At 44.8% G+C, this 26,006-nt stretch overlaps 2 protein-coding genes and 1 long non-coding RNA gene across 19 annotated transcripts in view; 1 reads left to right on the top strand and 2 right to left on the bottom strand.

Annotated features, from left to right (window-relative positions):
* The window catches only part of DUSP14 (dual specificity phosphatase 14), a 23,350-nt gene extending 20,250 nt beyond the window's left edge, over positions 1–3,100 (bottom strand). For 2 of the 6 annotated variants that reach the window (XM_045376120.3, XM_015437795.4), the window contains exon 1: positions 1,499–1,556. The gene's annotated coding sequence lies outside the window, so the exon portion shown is untranslated. Of the gene's footprint in view, positions 1–1,077; positions 1,214–1,498; positions 1,557–2,148; positions 2,288–2,501; positions 2,917–2,948 lie in introns of those variants that run through there. The other 4 variants (XM_015437793.4, XM_074019056.1, XM_015437794.4 and 1 more) reach the window with 4 other exon arrangements.
* On the top strand, positions 1,712–25,959 carry LOC123569496 (uncharacterized). 5 transcript variants are annotated; one of them, XR_012425548.1, is made up of 6 exons: positions 1,712–1,958; positions 3,685–3,793; positions 5,469–5,604; positions 20,782–21,012; positions 25,144–25,424; positions 25,509–25,959. It is a non-coding gene; the product is annotated as an uncharacterized lncRNA (long non-coding RNA). The 5 variants fall into 5 exon arrangements; XR_012425545.1 differs by lacking the exon at positions 25,144–25,424 and having other exon boundaries at positions 1,712–2,730; positions 25,509–25,810; XR_010582122.2 differs by lacking the exons at positions 25,144–25,424; positions 25,509–25,959 and adding an exon at positions 23,630–24,306 and having other exon boundaries at positions 1,712–2,100.
* The window catches only part of TADA2A (transcriptional adaptor 2A), a 72,137-nt gene continuing 60,458 nt past the window's right edge, over positions 14,328–26,006 (bottom strand). For all 8 annotated transcript variants that reach the window (XM_045376115.3, XM_074019053.1, XM_015438409.4 and 5 more), the window contains 5 exons: positions 24,174–24,245; positions 21,488–21,620; positions 20,881–20,924; positions 17,114–17,187; positions 14,328–14,969 (listed from right to left, as the gene is read on the bottom strand). In XM_045376115.3, coding sequence (XP_045232050.1) covers positions 14,784–14,969; positions 17,114–17,187; positions 20,881–20,924; positions 21,488–21,620; positions 24,174–24,245 — 509 coding nt within the window. In that variant the 3' untranslated portion in view covers positions 14,328–14,783. The remainder of the gene's footprint in view (positions 14,970–17,113; positions 17,188–20,880; positions 20,925–21,487; positions 21,621–24,173; positions 24,246–26,006) is intronic.

Below are 26,006 nucleotides of genomic sequence, written 5' to 3' on the forward strand. Positions count from 1 at the left end.
GCCGCCTGTGCAGGGCTCCTTCCTACCTCCTCGTGGCAACCCTCGTCCCTCCCCCAGGTCAGGGTCTCTGCCCCGGCCTGTCCCTGATGTGAAGTGTCCCTGATGCGAATTCTCAGGCGTCTCTGGCGAAGAAGAGGCGTTCACTGTGGGGGTGCCTCCTTCCCTGCGTTTCTCAAGGGAACCAAGACTGGGGTCCTTTATGAGTCCACAACAACTAACAATAACCAAATTGCAGCTCAAGGGAGTGGAGCTTCCAGACACACGCACGACTCTGCAAAGAATACAGCACCTTTGTTCCCCTGTTTTTAGAGAGCAGGAAGGAAATGAGCGGGGAGAAACTGTGACTTGTCCAGTGTGACTTAACTTTGTGGCAGAGCTGAGTCTCAGGCCTGGAGCTGCCGGCTGGCCTCGGCCTCTCTGACTCTTAAGTGCTCTGTAGAATGTCAGGGAAGACGGTCCAACATTCCATTATACTTCTGAGTGGCCTTAGGGACTAGGAATTCCAGGAGACTCTGGGTTAAATCTCTTGGTCCCTATGCCTTTAAGCTTACTAAGGAACCCGGAGTTTGCTCTTCGCCTCCGTTTTTACATCTGTAAAACGGGATGGTAATGCTCTCCAACCCCCTCTCTTATAAAACCATAATGAACAGCTAACGAGTTAACACACGTTAAATGTTCGGAGGTCCTGCTAGTTAGAAAGTACAAGGTGGCTTAAAAAACAAACAAACAAACAAACAAACAAAACCCAAAAAACCCTGCATAGTACAACTGCATTTGTAAGTCGCTCCTCCTTCCCTAGCCTCTGGGATGCCCAGTTACCATAACACTGGCTGGTACCACTGGCAACATCCACCTAAATAAAGTACAGTTATACAATCCACTTAAGGCGGCCACAGCACGCACCTCCTCTCTACAGACAATAACTCAACTTCGCTCCGGAGCAAGGGTACTTAGGAGAAATAAAAAGACAGATGTTAGCACCGCGCACACCCATCTACCACCGCAGAGGAAGACTCAAGTTGGAGACTTGGCATCGCTGAAAGTCAAGTTGCTTCTATCCATGCTCAAGAAACCTACGAGAGATGCAAAAAGCCGCGGCGCGCTCCAGAGCGGGTGGATGCCAGCGGGACGGGGCGGCCTCCGCGGGGTTGGCAGGCGGCGGAGGGGAGGCGCGGCCGAGGATGCTGGAGCCCCGGGGCACACGGACAGGGTCGCGGAGGCGGCGTGGCGCGGCGGGAGAGCGGCAGGGGGCGCACGCCCAGGGCCGGCAAGGGTGCGCTGCGGGGGTTCCCGGGCCTCTCCTCCCTGCGCCGCCCCGAAGAGTCAAGGACCGCCGGGGAGCAGGTGGGGGCGCCGGCACAAAGTTTCCAGAGGCGGGGTCGCGCGGGCCTCTGGGTGCCCCCTGCGCACCGGGACCCGAAGCGCGAAGTCCCGCCCTCCCGCCGCCACCCCAACAGCCTCCCCACAACCCCCACCCCCGGGCCTGCGGGTCCCCTACCGGCACGGCGCGGGTCTCGGATAGGACTGCGTCCTACTGCGCGGCCGCCGGCTTCTGCGGGCTGAGCGCCGCGCGCGCCGCCTCCTCCTCCTCCCTCCGCCCGCGCCCGGGGCGGGCCGCGCGCACGCTCCCTGCGCCTAGCCGCCCTCTCCCGAGGTGGGGGGACGCGGCGCGGGGCGGGGGAACGCGCGGGGCGGCTGGAGGCGCGCGTGCGCGCTGGGCTTCTGCGCGGTGCGGGGTGGCCCGGGCGCGCCCCTAGCTCCCGAGGTAGCCGCCGCCTCCAGGGCGCCCCTCTGTCCGAGTCCTCCGGTCTTTTACCCTGCCTCACACACGGACGACCGCTCGCTTCCCCAGTCAGCGTCTGCCTATGAGCCAGGCTCGAGGCGGGCTGCGGGGGCGCTCTACTGGGTTGCTTTCGGGATTGGAGAAGATTAAAGGCGAGAAAGCAAATCCGATACAGGTGTGAAGCCGCCGCAGGTGGCGAGCCCCGGCCTCGACCCCACCCCACCGCCTCCCCAGCCCGGAGAGCCCGGGAGTTGGGACCCAAGAGCGAAGGGAAAATCAGTAGCGCGGCAGTCCCTGGCTGACCCTTGCTGGAACAGGTACGGGCAGCCGTGGCGCCCGAGACCCGGAGGAGGTGAACTTCCAACCTCCGTGCGCATCTCCGCCTGCTCCTGCCACGCCAAGGTGCTGTCCGAGTCTCGGAGCCCACACCCACCGCCCGAGCCCCCGAGGCAGGGCTGGGGTTCTCCGGAGCGCAGGCGGGACACAGGCATTCACTGATGGCTCATTTGCTGTGTAACTCTGAGGGTCTTTTAAAATTCAGGTCTGCCCATCTGTAACATAAATCGGTGCGAAACGGACGTTTTCTAGCACAGCCCCGCCTCCCCTCCGCCTCTGGCAGGTGAGGGGAGACACGTGGGAGGCAAAGCGACTTCCTCAAGGCTCTGCCGTGAGTCAGTGCACCTAAGAGTCCTGACTCCATGCCCAGTCCTTGACTCACCAGCCCCTGCTCCTCGCCGTTGCAAATCGTTGGCCTCAGAATTGCTGAGCAGTCAAACGAGTAGGCATGGGTTTGCGCGGAGGGGTGCGGGGGAGAAGTAAAGCCCGCGTTTGGAGTTTACATCTCCTGATGTCTTCAACCAAAAGCTTTGAAGCTTTTTCATGTTCTTCCCGATCTCCACTGCCCAACCGGCTTCAGAGTCATCCGATGCGTGCTGGAATATCTAAAAGTTAGTGATAATTTTAATGATAATCCTGCGAAACGAAAAAGGTCTAGAGAGATTTATTTTTGTCTTCATAAAAAGAGAAAGCTTTAAAATTAGGCAAAATTAAGAGAAAACAAAGTAGCATACTTTACTAGATTCAGGAAACCACTGAGTTCAAATCGTGCCTGGGAAAAGCATCTTCCTAATACTAAATTGTGACGTCAGTTCACTTAGTGACTTACTTGTTTACATGCCAATACGAAAAGAGCAAATCTCTAACAGGATTGTGTTTTCCTTTCTGCTCAGCACCCCCTAGTCCTTGAAGCTTCAGTCAATTCAATGACTCAGCAGCACAGATAGATGCATCCCTCTTCACATTCCAGCTTGTTACACTGAAGGCAGGTTTCCAGAACAAGCTCTAGTGACAAGGAGTGAGGCATTTTCACGGATTATGGGAACTAAACCTACCATGAAGAGTCAGTGAAGAGGAGGGAGGTGGGCTAAAATAGAGTTTGTGTTGTGTGTGATGTGCGTGTCAAGATTTAGAGATTTAGAGATTAAGTAGAAAGAAGTGCTGAAGTCAGACCATGTAATGACTGTACAGACATGCTCTGGGGTAGGGAGGCGCTTTATGCCTTTACAGAATGTGGAAGTGCGGGCTTATACATGCCTCTACCAAAAAGGCAATTTGAAGGTATTCTCTTCTGGACCAGCACTGTCCAATAGAACTTTGTGTGATGATAGACATGTTCTGTATCTCCACTATCCAATACAGTAGCCACTAGCCTCATGTGGCTACTGAACACTTGAAATGTGGCTAGTGTAACTAAGGAAGTGAATTTAAAATTTTATTTTAGTAAATTTAGATAGCCACATATGGCTAGTGGCTACCTTACTGGACAGCACATTTCTAGACTATAATAAGTATGTGAGTTTCTTTATAGGTGTCAATTTTTCTTTCTTTTATTTCCTTTTTAGATAGGCTTCAGGCTGGAGTGCAGTGGTGCAATCATGACTCACTGAAGCCTCCACTTCCTGGGCTCAGGTGGTCCTCCCACTTCAGCTTCCCAAGTAGCTGGGACTACAGGTACGCCACCACGCCTGGCTAATTTATTATTGTTTTTATTATTATTTTCTGGGGGACGGCAGTTTCGTTCTTGTTGCCTAGGCTGGAGTGCAATGGCACAATCTCAGCCCAGTGCAGCCTCCGCCTCCCGGGTTCAAGTGATTCTCCTGCCTCAGCCTCCCGAGTAGCTGGGATTACAGGCACATGCCACCACGCCCAGCTGATTTTGTATTTTTAGTAGAGACAGGGTTTCTCCATGTTGGTCAGGCTGGTCTTGAACTCCCGACCTCAGGTGATGCCCCTGCTTCGGCCTCCCAAAGTGCTGGGTTTACAGACGTGAGCCACCACACCCGGCCTTTTTATTACTATTTAAAGAGACAACGTCTCTTTAAATAATATGTTGCCCAGGCTGGTCTTGAACTCCTAGGCTCAAGCAATCCTCCTGCCTCAGCCTCCCACAGTGCTGGGATTAGAGGCATGAGTCACTGCGCCTGGCGGTGTCAACTATTTTGGATGTAGAAACATTTTAGAGGCTGTCTGCTATAAAATTACAATTTGTCTATGCCCAGGGAGGGTTTGGGTTCTCCTGACTCCCAGGTAAATAAGCAGTGCTTTCAAGCAGGGCAGCATCTACAAAGAGTGAGAGCTGATCTGATTAACACAGTAAGTAGAGGGTGGAAATTTGTACTCTGCTTAGCTTCTGATGTCTGCCTTTCCAAAAATATTCTCCTTAATTGCTTGGGCAATGACTGCTCCTTAGATTAATCAGACTTTTATGGGTCCCTCAGAATGAATAGTTCCATCTTCCATTTGTATCATTGCCTCTGGTTAACAAATTGGCAACAGCTTTGATCTGTCAGAATTGGGGAACAGCGGTCATCAAGGCTCCCAGTCTACAGAAGTTTGATTTCAGGGTGCCATCGGGTCTTGTGGCTCACAGAGATTCGGAAGGCCTGCTTGCCTGTGCCTCTAATTCCAAATTATATGCCATTGATGGCTATAAAAATGCAAATCCCCTGAGATAAGTAAATCTTTAAGCTACTGTCCTTTAGCAGATTTGAGAGGGACACTGGACACCAGGTTTCTGGGAGAAAAGATTTCTTAAAAACAAGCAAGATAGAAGTCTCAGAACACATTTCTTCTACTGCAGAAGTTTGCCTAAGGCTTGTGCTATTTCATAAGATGTAAAGTAGCACCTTATCTGGATATCATAAGGATTAACTAGATGTTATTAAATGTAAAATACTTTGAACTTCTTTCCAAGTTTTCACAGTTCTCATAAAATGTACTTTCCAAGTAATAAAGAATTGTCACATTACAAATAAGAAAAAGAAAAAAAAAGGAAAAAGGAGAGAAAAAGCATTGCTCACCACAATTTTATTACTTAACAAAACAACAGTTAGCATCTGGATTTCTTTCTGGTCTTGATTGTATGCAAGATTTTTTAGTTTTGTTAACACAATTACAATCAAAGTATGCATACAGTTCTGTAACCTGACATCAAGCTTTTTGAGCCAGGCATTATAAAAGGGAACATTACAGCATGTCTAGGATAATTAGGTAATTTCAAATCTGTCTCTGAAATGTTTTGCCCTTAATTCAACCCTTGGGCGGTAGCAATGATGCAGTGATGAGAATTTCAAGATAAACAACATCCTTGTTAAATGCACATCTGTTTTAACATTTGTTCTTGCAGATCTTCATGTCCCTCTGTGAGACTTTTGCATGTGAGTTGGGTGGTACAGGAAAGTCATGTACTTGCTCATATCTGACTGCAGTGAAACTAAATGTCAAAGGCTCAGTGGGAAAAGAAAAGGAAGGAGTGGCACCAGGTATGTTATATACCTTAACCCATTTACTCTCTTTTTTTTTTTGAGACGGAGTCTCACTCTGTAGCCCAAGCTGGAGTGCTATGGCGCAAGTAGCTGGAACTACAGGTGCGCACCACCAAGCCCAGCTAATTTTTTGTATTTTAGTAGAGACAGGGTTTTACCATGTTGCCCAGGGTAGTCTCGAACTCCTGAGCTCAGGCGATTCACCCACCTTGGCTTCCCAAAGTGCTGGGATTACAGGCGTGAGCCACCACACCTGGCCCATTTAATCTTCATCAACCCAGTCAGGTAGGTATTACCAACCACACATTAGACATGAAGTGTTAAAAAACTGCCCAAGGTTGCATTATTATTAAATACCAGAACAGGGATTAGTGCTCAGATCTTTTCAGTACACCAGGCAGGTAAACAAGAAAGCATTTAGCTGTAGAGGGCCAGTAATGTCAACAATTCCTACTTCTTCAGTTACTTGCTCTATAAACTTTTTTTTTTGAGATGGAGTTTCACTCTTGTCACCCAAGCTGGAGTGCAATGGCACGATCTTGGCTCACTGCAACCTCCAACTCCCAGGTTCAAGCAGTTCTCCTGCCTCAGCCTCCCAAGTAGCCGGGATTACAGGTGTGACCACTGTGCCCAGCCTGCTCTATAAACTCTTAGTTTTATTTTATTTTATTATTTTATTTTTTTTGAGATGGAGTCTCGCTCTGTTGTCCAGGCTGGAGTGCAGTGGGCCTGATCTCAGCTCACTGCAAGCTCCGCCTCCTGTGTTCACGCCATTCTCCTGCCTCAGCCTCCCGAGTAGCTGGGACTACAGGCGCCCGCCACCATGCCCGGCTAGTTTTTTGTATTTTTTAGTAGAGACGGGGTTTCACCATGTTAGCCAGGATGGTCTCGATCTCCTGACCTCGTGATCCACCCGTCTCGGCCTCCCAAAGTGCTGGGATTACAGGCTTCAGCCACCGTGCCCGGCCTAAACTCTTAATTTTAAAATGGGTGTTTTGGCGGGGCGAGGTGGCTCGCGCCTGTAATTCTAGCACTCTGGGAGGCCGAAGCAGGGGGATCACTTGAGGTCAGGAGTTGGAGACTAGCCTGACCCAACATGGTGAAATCCTGTCTCTACTAAAGATACAAAAATTAGCTGCGAGTGGTGGTGCGCGCCTGTAATCCCAGCTACTCGGAAAGTTGAGGCAGGAGAATTGCTTGAACCAGGGAGGCAGAGGTTTCAGTCAGCTGAGATTGCACCACTGCAACTCCAGCCTGGGTGACACAGTGAGACTGCATCTCAAAAAATAAATAAATGGCTGGGCGCAGTGGCTCACGCCTGTAATCCCAGCACTTTGGGAGGCCGAGGTGATTGGATCACCTGAGGTCAAGAGTGCGCGACCAGCCTGACCAACAAGGTGAATCCCCGTCTCTACTAAAAATATAAAAATTAGCCGGGCGTGGTGGCAGACGCCTGTAGTCCCAGCTACTTGGAAGGCTGAGACAGAAGAATTGTTTGAATCCGGGAGGCAGAGGTTGCAGTGAGCCGAGATCGCGCCACTGCACTCCACCCTGGGCAACGGAGCGAGACTCCATTTCAAAAAATAAAAATAAAAATAAAATGAGTGTTTAAAACAATTTTTTTTACAACTATAATGTATTTGAAGAAAATAAAATTTTAAAGAGACCTTCTAAAAAAGGGTACATGAACTATTCTCCCTTCAGGAGTTAATTATCTGTGGTAGTAACTATACCAGAAATGATAAGAGACCTACCTTTAAAGACAAACAAGCTATTGAATGATGCTTTGCATAAGCTCATGCAACAAAGAAGAAAACCTGGTCTTACTGAAGGGGAGTAAATGTACAAACGCACCCAAAAACCTGGAGACTTCCCCTCTAGTTCTAAACTGCTACATGTATCATACCAAGCTACTGAATATGCAAATGAAGGTGTGCTGAATATGCTAAGAAACAGAATGTGAATGGAAAGGTAGCTGAGGTTCCCAGATTGCTTAAAAGGCAACATCTAACCTACAGTCTTGCTCATCTCCTCTTTGCTTTGCCAAATAGTAGCAAACCTGTTACAGGAAGTCAGAAGGCTCAAATTAACTCTTCACCAGACCCGAGATGTACACATCATTGTAAACAAATCCTTGATGCAGAGTGTCTCCAGCGCCCTGGAGCAGTGTCTGGCTACCTCCTGGACGCTAAATAGGGTTATCAGCTTTCATCAGAGGGCCTCTAAGCTTCTGATCCCTACATCCACCCCATCTTGCCACATGTGCTAGAAATCTTTTTCCACCCCCCAACACACACACTTCTAGTTTCCATGGAGACGCAACAGTTTACTCTTTCCTCCAATTGTAAGCCATGGTTATTTTTAACTGGAAAACTCTGAGCCAGGTCACAGCTGGGATCTGGATGATGCAATGACGTCTATAGCCACCCTTCTCTCCCACAAACGCCTTCTTTTCCACAGTCGCTGGGGGCGGAGGCACTCCTGGGAGACTGCTCTCAAAAGCATTTTGCTTTGCATCTTCCATTTGTATCACTGGAAGTTGAAATTAAATGAAATTAAAACCCATGCCCATCTTAGATCTGACAGGTGTCCTGAATCTGAAGCTATGCACGCCCAGAACAAGGCCAAGATTTTCTTGTTGAGGTTGACAGCCAGGTGAGGTTGACATTCCTATCGCCTATCTGTGGCTAGAGCTTAGATAAATGCTTCTACCTCCACTGGAGTGGCTTTACAGCTGCAGTTTGCCCTTAAAAAGGCTAAAAAGAGGCCGGGTGCGGTGGCTCACGCCTGCAATCCCAGCACTTTTGGGAGGCCGTGGCGGGCGGATCACGAGGTCAGGAGATCAAGACCATCCTGGCTAACATGGTGAAACCCCATCTCTACTAAAAATACAAAAAATTAGCTGGGCGTGGTGGCGGGCGCCTGTAGTCAGTCCCAGCTACCTGAGAGGCTGAGGCAGGAGAATGGCATGAACCCGGGAGGCAGAGCTTTCAGTGAGCCAAGCTGGCGCCACTGCACCCCAGCCTGGGTGACAGCTAGACTCCATCTCGGGAAAAAAAAAAAAAGACTAAAAAGAGGCTCCTACTAGGGATATTGTGTGGAAAAGCTGTTACCCCACCTCTCCAAAGCAAATAACCATGATCTCAGGGCCAGAATCCTGCTGTCTCGTCTACTACTAAAAGTTCAAATCAGTCCATCCATCTTAGCTAGAGTCTTCAAGACATTTCTGAACTTTTTGCTCTTTTTCAATAATTTTTGGGAAAAGCGATTAAATTACCCCCAAAATTGGCCTTTTCATCTTTGACAACTTCCTAAAGATTAGAAACTGAAATAAAAACATCAGTTTTCTTATAGGGGACATCGGTTGGGCAAATGCACTATTCCCTCCCCCCGTCTAGGAGTTAGTTATCTCTGGTAGTAACTGTATCAGAAATGATTAAGAGCCCACAGCCCAAATTCCATTGTTTTTCTTTCTTTTTTTTTTTTTTTTTTTTTAAGAGAGTCTTACTCTGTTGCCCAGGCTGGAGTGCAGTGTCACAATCTCGGATCACTGCAACCTCCGCCTCCCGGGTTCAAGCGATTCTCCTGCCTCAGCCTCCCAAGTAGCTGGGATTACAGGCACGCACCACCACACCCGGCTAATTTTCGTATTTTTAGTAGAGACAGGGTTTCACCATGTTGGTCAGGTTGGTCTCGAACCACTGACCTCAAGTGATCCGCCTACCTCAGCCTCTCAAAGTGCTGGGATTACAGGTGTGAGCCACCACACCTGCCCTCCACTGATTTTTAACTTCTTAATATGTTTTTCTGTTTTAAAGGAATTCCCTAAATGATGATAATGAAGGATGGAGGGGTGAGGGAGGGATCCAAATCAATAGTTACATATTGTTTAGTATAAAGAAAGTCTTAGGTCATTGCGAACAATTTCGGAAATGGAGAGTATACTCGGCAGCTAGCTTTCCAACGATAGGAGAGAGATGTTAGAAATGTCATGAGTTGGCACTTCGCTGTCAGTTCACTGAATAAGGGTGATTCGATGGCAGCATTTCAGCATTTCTGCTTAAGAAAGTGCTGGTTTCTTAAAACAACTGTGAGGCCCTCTCCTTTCCACACTTCCTAAGATGCTGATTCTGTTAACACAACTCTGGACCAAGGCAGGATTATTATAAGCTACCTGGAAGCTTTTTGCCACCCATGGCCTCAGGGGAGACCAGACCACGATGAAAAAAGTGTTGCTTGATTAAGAACAGGAGGTTAATTCAACCAAATGATTAGTTTGGTGCCACTAAAATCCATTCTGGTGCTCTGAAGTAGAAAACAGGTGCATCAGACTCAATTATCCAGCCCAAGTCTGGGCTGGCAAAATTTAACCACAGGGTTTTCAAAGACAAGGGTAAGTACAGTGACCTTCAGGGCTACATCTGTGAAATAATTTTTTTTTTTTGTAGTTTTCAGGGTTTCGAACCCTTTAGTGGTAACTTCCTGTGCTATCTCCATTCCCTTATTCCTACTGGCAACAGGGAAGGGGGCCTAGTACACAATGCATAACAAGCTACTCAAGTGACAAAGGAATTGTAATGGCAGATGCATGACATTCATCTTTCCCTTAAATAATGTCTCTGATTTGTAGCTTAATCAATCAAATCAAAGGGCAGTTCGACTGCAGTATACCTTAACTGCTGGAAGCCAAGGCAACAAACAATGAACAGAAAAAGAATTCCCTGCCATTAGACACAGAAACTGGTTTTCCATACCTTTCAGAAACTGTTCATTTGTTCCCCCCTCAAACGCAGCATACTAACATTTCAGTTCTGTTGCACATTTCAAAGACTGGCTACTTAGGTTCCAAATTCCCTAGTTAAAAGCTCCCCACTTTTTTTTGAGACAGAGTCTTTGTTCTGTTGCCCAGGCTGGAGTGTAGTGGCGCAATCCCAGCTCACTGCAACCTCCGCCTCCCGGGTTCAAGTGATTCTACTGCCTCAGCCTCCCTGAGGCTGGGATTATAGGCGTAAACCAGCACGCCTGGGTAATTTTTGTATGTTTAAGTAGAGACGGAGGTTCACTGTGTTGAACAGGCTGGTCTGGAGCTTCTGACCTCAAGTGATCCGCCTATCTCATCCTTCCAAAGTGCTGGGATTATAGGCATGAGCCACCGGCCTAAAAGCTCTTCACTATTGTTCTCACTCCCAAATCAAGTGCCTATGTCAGCAGGACTATTACTATTCAGGCTGCTGTGACCCTGCTCTTGTTCTGTTTCACTTACATGTGGCTCAAAAGGACTAGGTATTTTTTTTTTTTTTTTTTTTTTTGTAGAGACAGGTTCTTGCCCTGTCATTCAGGCTACAGTGGCACAATCATGACTTACTGCAGCCTTGACTACCTGGGCCCAAGCAGTCCTCCTGCCTTAGCCTTCCAAGTAGCTAGGACAAAAAGTGTGAGCCACCATACCCAGCTTGCTTTTTTTTTTTTTCCAATGTAGAGACGGGGTCTTGCTGTGTTGTCCAGCCTGGTCTCAAACTCCTGGCTTCAAGTGATTCTCCCACTTCAGCCGCACAAAGTGCTGGGATTACAGGCATGAGCCACTGCACCCAGCCTGTGTCTGATTAAAGAGAAATCTTTTAGCTTGGCCAACTCTTCTACACAAGGCCACAGACATGGCACTGTCCCAGTGTTCCAAAGATGGTCCTTTTTGGCAGATGTGGGAAAGGTTAGCTGCATTTGGCTAAGCATGTTGGCAAGGAAAGCAAAGCTTCCAGATCAGCAGTACCTCTTGAATCAAACTTTTATTTAAATATAATTTTTAGAAATTCAAACAAAAAGCTAGGTGCATATAAGATACAGAAAACCCTTTTGTTTTGTCAAGAATAATGCAATATATATTTAGAAGGTGTCCACAAAGGTATTCTTAAAAATGAATGGGTGAAGTTCCCCAGAATGCTGTTGAGAATACAGTACCACTGTCTGCTTAAAGATGGGTGAAAAAGTGGTTTTTGGAGGGATTCTAGGCATTAAGCTTTGCAAAGTTGGGTTTACTAAAGAAATAAAACTCATACATATTTATGAGTTTTCTCAAACTGCTATGTAATTTGGCCTCTGATTCTTCAATGGAGATTTTTTCTCTTGTTACATACCTACATATTTCCTAAAGCTAGAATGACTTACAAACTGGGATTTTGTTGTTACTGATGAATGCCATTGGTTTTCTCCCTTTTCTAGCTAACCCCCAGCTGAGGAAGATTTCAATGACTGGTTGCTTAACTGAGTTCGGATTTTTAAAAGCAGGGAAAGTGAAGATAGTTAACAATAAAAGGAAAGAAACTGGGACCCAGGAAAAGATAAACTGTGAATATTTAGTATTAATTGGTATCTCAAGAGACAGAGTCTTGGTCTTTGAGCACAGAGAAGAGTCATTACATGGAAAGAGATTTGTTCTGTATTTCCCACCACTTAGAGAGAAAAATATGCATAAAACTCCAGCAGAAACTTTTAACGTTAAATTGCAATAAAAATTTCAGTAAATAAGTCTTATTCATGTCATTAAGTTTCAGGGTAAACTCTCTCTTCTGAGACAATCTGGAGAGACCTCTATCAGTGTAGTTGGTTTATGGCCAACCCTGTCTAAAAGCAAACAGGAAGGATGCAATGCTACGTATCTTTGCAAAGTTGGGTATACCAAAGAAATAATTACCCTACTTTCTAAAATCCAGTCATTTAAAACTTAGGTCTTATTTTTCTATTACTATTTTCAACCATGCCATTTTCCTCATGATTTCCCATCAGCTTTTCAGAGTTCAACTGGTTCCAAGGTTTCTGTCAGACTGTCCTACCATCCTCCCACTCCTAACTACCCAGCTGCCCCTTGTGTTCTAGCCAAATAAATCTCTTGGCACCATTGTCGTTACACCCACTGCTGCCTCCACATCATTCTCCACCCCCTGTGTGTGGAACTGTCTCCCACTTCCATCTGCCATTTTTCTCTCTTCTCTATCATATAATGGCCCCAAAAGCCCACCTCTCCCAGGAAGCCTTCCTTAATCAAGGTTAAGGACTCTTCAAACTGCAACAGACATCACCTAACACTGATGTCTAATGCATCCCAACTTTTCAGAACAGGAGTTACCTTTCAGGGATAAGAGGCAATCCCTTCACAACCAACTAGGGGTGATGGTAGTGGTAAAATGTTTTCTATGAGATATGACTATACAAAAAAAAAAGATCATTTCCACATGTCATTCTTTTTAAAAAATCAAAGCCCTCTATTTGAATTCCCTCAGGTCCTGAGAGTCTTTTTTTCATTTCTCATCCCCTAGATGAATCCCTTCCCAGCTGCATGCATATTTACAACAGTCAAAATTTGTGCAGATGCTTCCAACAAAGCACACAATATTTTAATTAGATATTTGAATGTAGAAAGATTTAAACAATCAGTCAACTATTCGATGTGATTTGTGTAGATTCTGACGAAGTTATTTCTATATACAATTTTGTTTCTAACAGAAACAAAATAACCATAAATTTGGGTTCTTATTCTGCAGAAAGATTTGAGGACCAAGTTTTACATGTGGTGGGGCTACTCACCCTCTTATCTACTGAGTCCCATATATAAAACTGCTTTACTTCTGTTTTAAAAGCAGCTTTTATTGCAGCCTAGCCTTTCACCATTGAGAAATCAGGGTTCAAGTCTCAATCCAAGCAGAGCTGAGGTTTGTTGCATCATCTCCATCCTCAGGGGCTTGGTATCCTGGGAAACCCAGGGCAAGAACAGGGTGAGTTCAGGACACATATGACAGCAGACAGTGCAGCGTGATGGGGCGGGCATCCAACACCTTAAGTGTATTTTAGTTACCAGAATATTTGACACACCCACAAATTAAATAGCAAAACATTTTAATCAATTAATTCTAAAAATAACAGAGACATGTTATATCCGGTGCCACCTCCTCAAAAGACTACTACTGCAGATTAGACAGGCAGACTGCAAAGTACAAAGCCAGACATTAAAGTTTTTTTTTTTTTTTTTTTGAAACAGAGTCTCGCTCTGTCACCCAGGCTGGAGCGCAGTAGTATGATCTCGGCTCACTGCAACCTCTGCCTCCTGGGTTCAAGCAATTCTCCTGCCTCAGCCTCCTGAGTAGCTGGGATTACAGGCGTGTGCCACCACACCTAGCTAATTTTGTATTTTTAGTACAGACGGGCTTTCACCATATTGGCCAGGCTGGTCTCGAACTCCTGACCTCGTGATCCGCCCGCCTTTGCCTCCCAAAGTGCTGGGATTACAGGCGAGCCACCTCGCCCGGCCGAAGTTAAAGATGCAGTTTGGGATAAGACTATCATAAGGATATTTTCTTCCCCTTTACTCATAAAAGTTGTCAGCTTAGGCCGGGTGCAATGGCTCACACCTGTAATCCTAGCACTTTGGGAGGCCGAGGTGGGTGGATCAACTGAGGTCAGGAGTTTGAGACCAGCCTGACCAACATGACAAAACCCTGTCTCTACCAAAAAATACAAAATTAGCTAGGCGTGGTGGCGGGCACCTGTATAGTCCCCGCTTCTCGGGAGGCTGAGGCAAGAGAATCACTTGAACCCGGGAGGCAGAGGTTACAGTGAGCTGAGATCTCGCCATCACACTCCAGCCTGGACAACAAGAGCAAACTCTGTCTCAAAAAAAAAAAAAAAAAAAAAAAAAAAAAAGTCAGTTTAGAAAACCCTTAGACAAGAGCTTTCTTATGCTCTAAAACCTTTCTCTTTATTTTAAATATATCCGCAGTGTTTCAAGGCAAGGCAGATAAGCAGCAAACTTACCTCACAATATAAGGATCTGAGCTGGACTCCTGGGACTAAAGACTGTGGTTTAGTTCTATTTCTACCAGCACTGTGAAGTGAGGTACTATGGTTCTTTTAGTTACAAGAGGTGTTAGGAATGAATGCCCACTCACATTTAATAATAGCTTATCTAGCACACAACTCCGCAGCACAATACCAACAACAGGAGTGTTTTAAAGCAGGATGGAGAAGAAAGTAGACTTAATACAACTTAAGGTTTCCTTTGTCCTTTCCCCTCTTTTCACAATGAGAATTCAGCTGAAAAACAAAACTCTCCAGAATGCCCACCCACACTGTCCTTTGACCCCACCACATTCCAAACTTCTGACTTCTGATCCCAAGCCCTCGGAGCCTCAGCCTTTAGTGATGTATCCTTCTCGGATGAGGAAATCATAGATTTTCCGGGTTTTGTTCACATCTATCTTGATGAGCGCTCTTGCCTGCGCCAGTCTTAAGCCTCCTTGCTTGTTACATTCGTTCAATAGAGCAGATTTGTATTCTAAATAGGCTCCAGGGACCAACCTCACCATCTGACAGAGCTGCAAGACATGGCAAATTTAATAAACATTAACATCTGTCATTTTTGTAATTTAATCCAGCAGGTATAGCAAAATTTTTTTTAAAGTGACATCAACCTCCAACTATTTATAGGCGCTGATGGGTGGCTGGACTACATTCCATTTAGTCTCTTCCTCTCTGGCGAGAACGCTCCCTAAGGACACACACCCAGGAAGAGAAAGCCAGGGTGTGATGCTAGAAGAGCCTTTAGCACATGCCAGCTGGCTCAGGGGCCTGGGTGTGTTAGGGTTTACAGATATGTGCTCCTGAGGAGCAGCCTGGCTCATTCAGGAGTCAAACACTAAATGCCCAGGTACAGTCCCAGCACCAATGGTCAGGGAAGAGCCACGGGGCACAGTGGGGGCAGGATGCACAGATACTTGGATTTTCAAGGGCACATCACATTGTTTTTAGTATCAGCATAAAGCAGTAGTCCCTGCTTTGGGGATTACATTTCCTACTTCAAAGGGAAAGGACATAAAGAGACCTTGCTAAGAGGACGTAACTTTAACTGCTAAAAATCTAGAAAATTGCTACATTATCCAGCAATGAGGAGTCTGAGGTCACCACTATGTGAGTAAGGATAAAAAAAGCTTGACATTCCAGGCCATTCAATATTTGAATCAGGCTGGCCTATGACCTTCTTCAGCAATACATAGATACTACATACATTTCCTTCCACTCCCAAACTAATCCCTACTGTTCCTGGTGGATAAAATAAGACTAACACTACCCCTTCACTATGACCCTTCCTTATTATCTGAACTGAACTAATGATATATGGTGGGAGATGGGAAACTGATCTTGGGAATTATAAAAGGAGCATATGAGGAGCAAAAGAGGAACTCCTCCAAAAGAGGAACACACTTCAGAGATGTGACACAGTTTTCTGAAAACTCCTGATGATGATTCTTATGAGGATGGCTTTAAATTTTAGAAACAGATAAAATCAATATGAAGACATGTCTGATGATTGCAACTGGAAAAAGTAGGTCACATAATTTTTTAAATCAGGCCGGGCGCAGTGGCTCACACCTGTAATCCCAGTACTTTGGGAGGCTGAGGCAGGTGGATCACCTGAAGTCAGGAGTTTGAGACCAGCCTGGCTAACAAGACGAAACCCTGTCTCTACTAAAAATACAAAAATTAGCTGGGTGTGGTGGTGTGCGCCTGCAGTCCCAGCTACTCAGGGGCAGGAGAATGGTTTGAACCCGGGAGGCAGAGGTTGCAGTGAGCCAAGATCGCGCCACTGCACTCTAGCCTGGGTGACAGAGTGAGACTGTCTCAAAAAAATAAAAAATAGACTGGGCGAGGTGGATCACGCCTATAATCCCAGCACTTTGGGAGGCCAAGGCAGGTGGATCACAAGGTCAGGAGTTCAAGATCAGCCTGGCCAACATGGTGAAACCCCATCTCTACTAAAATCTACAAAAATTAGCCAGGCTGGTGGCACGTGCCTGTGGTCCCGGCTACTTGGGAAGCTGAGGCAGAAGAATCACTTGAACCTGGGAGGTGCAGGCTGCAGTGAGCCGCGATCATGTCACAGCACTCCAGCCTGGGCAACAGGGCAAGTCTCCGCCTCAAAATAAATAAATAAATTAATTAATTTTAAAAATCAAAATTAACATGACTATATATGACATAAAAATCTTTTCCTTATGTTTATAAACATGCTCTGGAGACAATTTACAAAAATGTTGTAAATGATGATTATGTTGTTGGAATAAGTATAGAACTTTTCAAGGTAGCCATTCTAATAGGAAATACCTATTTTCATGTAAAAGTTACTTTAGGTTTACAAAAAATTAATTTTATTTACATAAAGCACTTAGTAGAGTAGCACATGGTAAGTGCTCAATAGACGATAGTTGCTATTATTATGTAATTTACATACCACATGTGCTTTCCCCAAAAGAGGAATGGTGGTAGCGTGACAAGGTAAGCAATTCTCTGAAATCTGCCACAAGCGGCTCTTTAGCTCTTGGACTTCTAGAATTCACCAGAGCTGTGCGTGTATGTTAGATGGATGAAACACAAGGGTTTGACCCTGTAATGGATTTTTAATGACAACTCAATGAATAATCAGCCCCTATTCTCTTTCCCCCAGCCCCCTCCTTTTTGTTACCTCCTTTTCTTTTTCATTCAGCTTCTCTGTGCCAGGGAGGCCAGTGAGATTCAAGGGTGGTGCACTCCGTCTACCTATAGACAGAGAAAGGAAACAGCATAGATTTAATAGGAGTGACAATTTCTCAGGTATAAAGTATTAAAAACTTCAGTGCAGCCAGGCCAGCTAGGTATAGGCTCACTATATCCAGCTTAGGAAATCCTGTCCCATTCCCTGAGGCCTGTTTAGCTAGCAACATGGGCACCCGAACATTCACTTGAAAATAAAAGGCCGGGCGTGGTGGCTCAAGCCTGTAATCCCAGCACTTTGGGAGGCCGAGATGGGCGGATCACGAGGTCAGGAGATCGAGACCATCCTGGCTAACACGGTGAAACCCCGTCTCTACTAAAAAATACAAAAAACTAGCCGGGCACGGTGGTGGGCGCCTGTAGTCCCAGCTACTCGGGAGGCTGAGGCAGGAGAATGGCGTGAACCCGGGAGGCGGAGCTTGCAGTGAGCTGAGATCCGGCCACTGCACTCCAGCCTGGGCGGCAGAGCGAGACTCCATCTCAAAAAACAAAAAAAAAAGAAAATAAAAATGAATTACATATTCAGGGCATATGAATTACCCACAATCTGCTAAAATACACATAGTCACACATACCTTAGCATCAAATGTAACTACTCACTACAGTAGCTTTTATTTATTATTATTATTATTATTATTATTTTTGAGACAGGGTCTCACTCTGTTGCCCAGACTGGAGTGCAGTGTTGCGATCATAGCTCACTATAGCCTCAATCTCCCTGGCTCAAGTGATCCTCCTGCCTCAGCCTCCCAACTACCTGGGAAGACAGGCATGTGCCACCATACCCGGCTATCACCTATTTCTTCCTAACCATGTAGGAGACTCTAAAATCTGATGCCCAAATGTCATCCAGTTAAGAAAGGTCACACACTGCCTGCTTTGACAGCTGATGAATGGAAATAATAACTGCAGGACAGACATTCCCTAATCCTTGCCACTCGGCCAGCAGTACAAGGCAAACATGGTAATTAACCAAGTACTGTGTGCCTTCAGATCAAAGAAAGACTGTTAGGCCAGCAAAAGGCCCGTCTTTTTTATTATGTGAGGGAATACCTGTTCCTTCCAAAGTAGCCCTGTTTACCTGCAAGATCCACAAACAGGAACAATGAGCCATTATATGGCAAAGCAGGGGCTGAGGTCAACTCACATACCTGAGAAAGAAACCTAAATAGGAGGTCACTGGCCAGGAGGGGAAGCTTGATGAGCAAAACTTTTTTGGTTTTGTTTTGGTTGTGTATTAGGGATTGGTGTTCAGCTGGGAATGGATAGACTGAGTTAAGCAAAGAAAATGTCTAAGTTTTATAGAGGTTGCTTTTCAAGTGGGGCAGAGAAACGGGAGGGACTGTTACAAGCTCCTCTGGTGGAAAACAGGCTTCTCTGTTATATCAACAAAAGGCATAAGGGATTATCCCAAATCCTCAAAAAGGGAGATAAAATCATTTGGTTCCTCACAAAAGTCACCAGAGGCTAGGCTACAATCAAAGATGCCAGGCTTCCAATATATAGATGCCTTAAGAACTCAGAACATAAAGGAGAGCAAGAGATCTCCTCAGCCTAAATGTAAGGGGTGAGAAAGGCTAACACCAGACTAGGAACAAACAATGAACAAGAGGCCGGGTACAGAGGTTCACACCTGTAATCCCAGCACTTTGGGAGGCTGAAGCAGGAGGATCACTTGAGCCCAGGAGTTCAAGACCAACCTGGGTGATGTAGTAAGACACTGTCTCTACCAAAAAAATATATATATATATATCCGGGTTTGGTGGCATTCGCCCGTAGTCCCAGCTACTCTCAGGAGCTGAACTGGGAGGATCACTTAGGCCTGGGAGTTCAAGGCTGCAGTGAGCCATGATCACACACTGCACTCCAGCCTGGACAGTAGAGGGAGACCCTGTCTCACAGAAAAAGAAAAAATAAACAATGAACAAGTCAGTGCAGATGGTACAGTAAACAAAAATCTATGATGTTAGCCAGTTCATTTAATTTAATTAATTAATTAATTAATTTTTTGAGACAGTCTTACTCTGTCACCCAGGCTGAAGTGCAATGGTGCCATCTTGGCTCACTGAAACCTCTGCCTCCCAGATTCAAGCGATTCTCCTGCCTCAGTCTCTGAAGTAGCTGGGATTACATATGTGCACCACCACGCCCAGCTATTTTTTGTATTTTTTTTTTAAGGAGAGATGGGGTTTCACCATGTTGGTCAGGCTGGTCTCGAACTCCCAACCTCAGGTGATTCGCCCACCTCAGCCTCCCAAAGTGCTGGGATTACAGGCGTGAGCCACTGCACCTGGCCCAGTTCCTTCATTTTAATTAGTCAGTATTAACTTAGTTGTATTTAGATTTTGGGGGCAGAGTGTTGGCAATAAGAAACTTACAAAATAAAACTTGGATTTCACTGTCTTGGCTACTCCCCTAAAACACTACCTTTTTCTTCCTTCCATGTTAAGAAAAAATTACTTGAAGTAAAGGAATAAATGGGGGAAAAAAAAGTCCCTAAAGTGGCCAGGTGCAGTGGCTCATGCCTGTAATCCCAGCTCTTTGGGAGGCTGAGGCAGGCGGATCACCTGAGGTCAGGAGTTTGAGACCAGCCTGGCCAACCTGTCGAAACCCCATCTCTACTAAAAGTACAAAAATCATCTGGGCATAGTGGCAGGTGCTTGTAATCCCAGCTACTCAGGAGGCTGAGGCAGGAGAATCGCTTGAACCTGGAAGGCGGAGGTTGCACTGAGCCAAGATCATATCACTGCACTCCAGCCTGGGTGACAGAGCAAGACTCCATCTCTCCAAAAAAAAAAAAAAAAGTCCCTAAAGTGGACAAATCTGAGACCCAGATCCTGAATCTGCTGAGACATACCTCCCCAAATTGCCAGTCATCGATTACCTATCACCAAGGATCATCAGATAGCATATGGCCTAATCTTGCTCGGTATACTAATCTCAAACTAGGACATACTCAAAGAGGTAAAAGTAAGAAATAAAAATACTTTAGGTCTCCAACTTAGAAATCCTTATGTTTCTAGCAAGTAACATGCTTCTTTGCTCATGTTATATAAAAATAAAAAGCTTAGGCTGGGCACAGTAGCTCACACCTGTAATTCCAGCACTTTGGGAAGCCGTGGTGGGTGGATCACTTGAGGTCAGTTCCAGACCAGCCTGGCCAACATGGCGAAAGTGTCTTTACCAAAAATACAAAAATTAGCCAGGCATGGTGCCACACGCCTGTAATCCCAGCTACTCGGGAGGCTGAGGCAGGAGAATCACTTGAACCCAGGAGGCAGAGGTTGCAGTGAGCTGAGATCACACCACTGCACTCCAGCCTGGGGGACAGACCAAGACTCCATCTCCAAAAATAAGTAAATAAATAAAAAATAATAAAATAGAAAGCTTTTAATTTATCTCCTGTGAAATAAGTCTCAAAATTCGTGGTAGACACAACTGCAGTAAACTAATTGCTCATGAACATTGGTAAAATAAGTTACCTCTCTGAAGTTCTTTTTTCCCGTCTCTATGCTCTCTATACTCTCACTCTGAGGATAGTCTCTGTCTGGCCATGAAGATTCTGAAAACATACTGATGTTTACTATTATTCTGCCTAAGCACCCTGACACCACAGAGGAAGGAAGATTGCTGGGTCACCATAACCCCTACGATGCAAACTTCACAATTAAGACTTGTTCTGGCCTGAGAAATAATTACCTGAATTCGAAGCCATTGGAATGGAAGGACTCAGGCCGGAATCACTACAACAAAGAAGAGGAATTTAAACTTAGGTCATATCAAACAAGGTGATTTCCAAAAGCCCCTGTGAGACTGGGTGCCGTTTATCAGGTAGGTCACCTTGAAGAAGTGTAACGAGACAGACTGAACTATGTTTTATAGATATCTCACTGTATTGAGCAGGAAAGCAAATCTGTTCTAAGGAAGAAAAATTCCTCAGATTTGTTAAGAAAAGCTTGTAGTCTAGAACACCACTAACACCACTCAAGGGGAAGGGATACAAACATGATTCTCCAGTGAAAATCCAGGTATGAAGAGAGAGTTGAAGTCATGGGTAGAAGGCTAGGGGAAAATTCACTCATTTTTAAAAATAAGATCAAAGTAGTAAAGTTTGATTCTAGGAGGTCAGTTGTTTCTCAAAACTATCAGTATGGCACTGGTTCTGTGAGATGGACTGCTAAAATATTTCTGAATTCTTCTAGCTACTCAATTATTATTACTCTGCCATCTAGGGTGCCCAAAAATACATGCTAAGGCCAAGGCATCCCAGAAAGAATGCCTCCTTCACCCTGGAGTAATTACTCACATGTCAGCTTGCCGGCGGAGCCACTGCTGGCAAGCGCTACTGTCTTGGATATACTGGAGAACTTCTGAGAGCATAGTGCGTTTAAGGCGCTCCTCCTCCCGTGTCTTCTTGAGGTGATCGTAGGTTCTGGCACCTGAGGGTATAGAAAACACAGTGACCACAATGACAATGCAGCAGAACTGAAGGGCTTTCTAACTGACCAAGAAACTGGTTTTGGGTTTTGTTGTTAAAGTCTATTTCCTTTGCAAAACTGCTTTCACAATTATTTCTCCAAGACCCAAGTAGATTTTCCCTAGTTTGAAATCCTTTTCTTAACACTAAGTATTAAATATTTGTATTCCTTTTCTATCTGTAAGAAATTTGGGAGAAAAAAAACAATAGAAAAGTACAAAGAAAATAAGAATTGCTCATACTTCCACCCTCAAAAAGTAACCAACTTTTACTGTAGTCGTAGTTGCTTCCTGTTTTTTCTATTTTTATAAATTTTTTCAAAGTCACACATGTGCTATAAGCATATGCCTTTCCTTTAAAAACAATTAGAATTACAAAAAAAGAGTTCTCTTTGACATGTAGTACCTCTTCTCTATATTTCTCAGAGGCAGCCAATATCAGGAAACCAAAATTAATTATCAGAGTCTCTATATGCATCTTGCTAACAGAAGAGTTGTGTGGTGTTTTCTACATGTTAAAAAAGGTTCACAGATTCCAAAATACTGCACCAGTGGGTTTCAAAATTCAAACTAGGTTCCACAGAGCCCCAGGATACCATAGGAGTATCTTAGAGGTTAATGTAAAGAGAAAGGGCACTGCCAGATACCAGCGGTCCTGGGCTCTACACATAACTTGAACCATTAAAGTTCAACCAAAGTAATTCCACTTTTATCTTATTTGTAGATTGGGGCTCCACACAAAATTTAATTTTAAAAATGGTTTCCACTGTTAAAGAACCATTATATTAGGCTGAACTTACATCCATAAGGTTATGTTGCACCCAAAGGGCTGTGTTAAGAAGTCAACTATTGCCGGGCGCGGTGGCTCAAACCTGTAATCCCAGCACTTTGGGAGGCTGAGGCGGGCGGATCACCTGAGGTCAGGAGTTCGAGATCAGCCTGACCAACATGGAGAAACCCTGTCTCTACTAAAAATATAAAAAAAAAAAAAATTAGCTGGGTATAGTGGCGTGTGACTGTAGTCCCAGCTACTCAGGAGGCTGAGGCAAGAGAATTGCTTGAACCTAGGAGGCGGAGGTCATGGTGAACCAAGATGGCACCACTGAACTCCAGCCTGCGCAACAGAGCCAGACTCCATCTCAAAAAAAAAAAAAAAAGAAGCCAACTATTTCTTATAGGTAGTAGGTGATAGCTGTCAATAATCACAAAGACTTCAAATAGGAAGAAGGAGGGAGTGCTAAAGATCATTCCAACAATGACAGCAAAACAATAGAAACTGCCATTTATTAAGGATTTATTGTGTGCCAGATACCGTGCTATGCTTATATGCAGTATCTCTAATTAAATCTTTACACTAAGAACCTTAGAAAATTAAAACTTGAATAGAGGCCAGGCACAGTTGCTCACACCTGTAATCCCAGCACTCTGAGAGGCCAAGGCGGGAGGACTGCTTGAGGCCAGGAGTTTGAGATCAGCCTGGGCAACATAGCAAGGCCAGTCTCTAGGGGGAAAAAAAAAAGAAAAAAAGGAAAGAAAAGAAATGTAGATAGAATCACATCGCAGAGCTGGTAAACTGGAGAGCCAAAATTTATACTCAAGCTTTTTAAGTCTAGACCCAAGCTCTTAACTACTATAATACACTATCTCTTACGATCTGGTTCTAGTACTAACTAGCTCTGTAACCTCTTTATACCTTAATTTCTTCATTAAATGGAAGTAATGGTACTTTGTAAGTTTGTCATGAGAATTCAGTGACTTGATCCAAGTGAAATGGTTAGCATAGAGACTGGTACATGGTAAACATCTGATAGATGTTAGCTGCTAATAATATAATTATTGTCACTACACCAAGTAACTGGGATACAAGCACCTAGAGCCAGTTGAAGCTTCATTATTTTATAAAAATGCTAAGGCCATGTATCATTAAATTTGAAAAGGGTGACAGTCCTTTTTTTTTTTTTTTTTGAAACAGAATCTCCCTCTGCCGCCCAGGCTGGAGTACAGTGGCACAATCTCAGCTCACTACAACCTCTGCTTCTCAGGTTCAAGTGATTCTTGTGCCTCAGCCTTCTGAGTAGTTGGGATTAAAGTGTGCACCACAATGCCTAATTTTTGTATTTTTAGTAGAGATGGGCTTTCACCATGTTGGTCAGGCTGGTTTCGAACTCCTGGACTCAAGTGACCCACCTGCCTTGGCCTCCCAAAGTGCTGGGATTACAGGCGTGAGAGAGTCACTGCACCTGGCCCAAGATTCTCTTTTTATAAAGAGCCTTGGCAGAATCCTAAATCTAAAGCAGCACCTCTCTTTCCTTTGTCTCATAACTTTTATTTTACCAAAGATAATCTATGTAAAGGTATTTATAGGGATTAAGTAGCCAAAACTTTACTGGAAAGATTTAAAGCATTCTGGTAAAGAATAGCTTATGTTTTAAAAAAAATTCACAACTCAGAGACTTCCTCTGTGTGTTTGGAAGACACTTGCCCTCAGGTACGGTATGTAGCTGAAGCATACTTACTACAAAAATTGGTAATGCCTGCTGTCCTGTATTCTTGGAGCCTCTTGATTTCCCTTCGGAGTTCAAATTCCACTGTTTTCCCCAAAAGGAATGAAGGAAAAAGTTACAAAAATAAAAGCAACATCAGTGAGCACTTTTGCTATTGAGCATTTTCATTAATTCTGCCTTATAAGACTAGGTAAGTTCATTTGGAGAATCCTACTTGTTGGTAACTTCTCATTAGAAATTTTACCCAAGAGCTGAGGAAAACCTACTCCAGCTGTCTTCCAGCTGCTGTCTCCAGAGGCAGCAGCTGGAACTGTCTTCTAGAAAACTTAGTGAAATGGTTGAATTCATTTGTCTACAAAAGGAACAATTTTTTTTTTTTTTTTTTTTTTTTTTTTGAGACAGAGTCTCGCTCTGTCCTCCAGGCTGGAGTGTAATGGCATGATCTCGGCTCACTGCAACCTCCACCTCCCAGGCTCAAGCGATTCTCCCTGCCTCAGCATCCTGAGTAGCTGGGATTACAGACATCCACCACCACACCCGGCTAATTGTTGTATTTTTAGTAGAGATGGGGTTTTGCCATATTGGCCAGGCTGGTCTCAAACTCCTGACCTCAGGTGATCCAACCACCTTGGCCTCCAAAAGTGCTGACATTACAGGAATGAGCCACCGCACCCGGCCAAATATAATTTTTTTTAACAATCAAGTTTCCCTGCTCTAACTATCTTCTGTTAAAAGTTCCACCCACATGACCAAGTTCTTTTATGAAACCTATTACTTGACGTGGCCCTGATGCAAGGGAAGGACAAAAGCTCTGTGTGCAAGCCCCTGTAAGTTTCTTTGCAGCTTTATTCCTATAGGAACAAAAGTGCATTGTGTTTTCCATAAACCAAAGGTTTCTGCCTCCTCTGAGCATACAGATCAGGTTGTACTGTTTGGGTTATTATGTGATAAATCATTCTAACTTGGTTGCTTTTTGAAACAGAGAATGAAGAGCCTGGACAATCCATGGGGTGTAGTTCTTTGGAGTGACACATAAACCAGGGGTGTGTCCCAAACTGGGACAGGAAGTAAAGGATCAGTCACCTGGTACAAACCAAAGAATGCCAACCAAACAAGGTGTTTAGTGAGGACAACCAACCTGGCTCAGATAAATGTCTGCAATGCTACGTAAGAAATATTTTCATGATGAGAAAAAGGGCCTTAGTAGAGTACCCTCCCAGAACTAAACTTAAGAGGCCACATACACAAATGTCGTGATGAAAGGTACAGAATAAGCCAGAGTCCATATTATTTTAACAATCTAGGCCTTACTGCCATACTAACATTTTGTTTTCTGTTTTGAAACAGGGTCTCGCTCTGTCGCTCAGGCTGGAGTGCAGTGGCATGATTTCGGCTCACGACAACCTCCGCTACCCAGGTTCAAGCAATCCTCCCACCTCAGCCTCCAAAGTAGCTGAGGCTACAGGTGTGCACTACCATGCCTGGCTAACTTTTCTATTTTTGTAGAGATGGAGTTTTACTATGTTGCCCAGATTGGTCTCGAACTCCTGGACTCAAGCGATCCTCTTGCCTCGGCCTCCCAAAGTGCTGTGATTACGGGTGTGAGCCGCCACGCCCGGCCTCATAACAACTTTCAATTTTGTATAGTGAAAAATCAAATGGTAACTAGGTAAAGCTCTCACAGAAATACCACAGAAAGGCAAGAGAACGATGGAAGTACTATCTCCACAAGCTATCCATCTCTGTCCTCATTTTTAAAACTACTTTTAATACTAAAATATTTATGAACAAAATAAAATGATGTCTGGGATTTGCTTCAGAATAATCCAGTCGAGGGCAAGAGGG

This window comes from Macaca fascicularis, chromosome 16 (assembly GCF_037993035.2).
Source record: "Macaca fascicularis isolate 582-1 chromosome 16, T2T-MFA8v1.1".
In the NCBI taxonomy this organism is placed as follows: domain Eukaryota; kingdom Metazoa; phylum Chordata; class Mammalia; order Primates; family Cercopithecidae; genus Macaca; species Macaca fascicularis.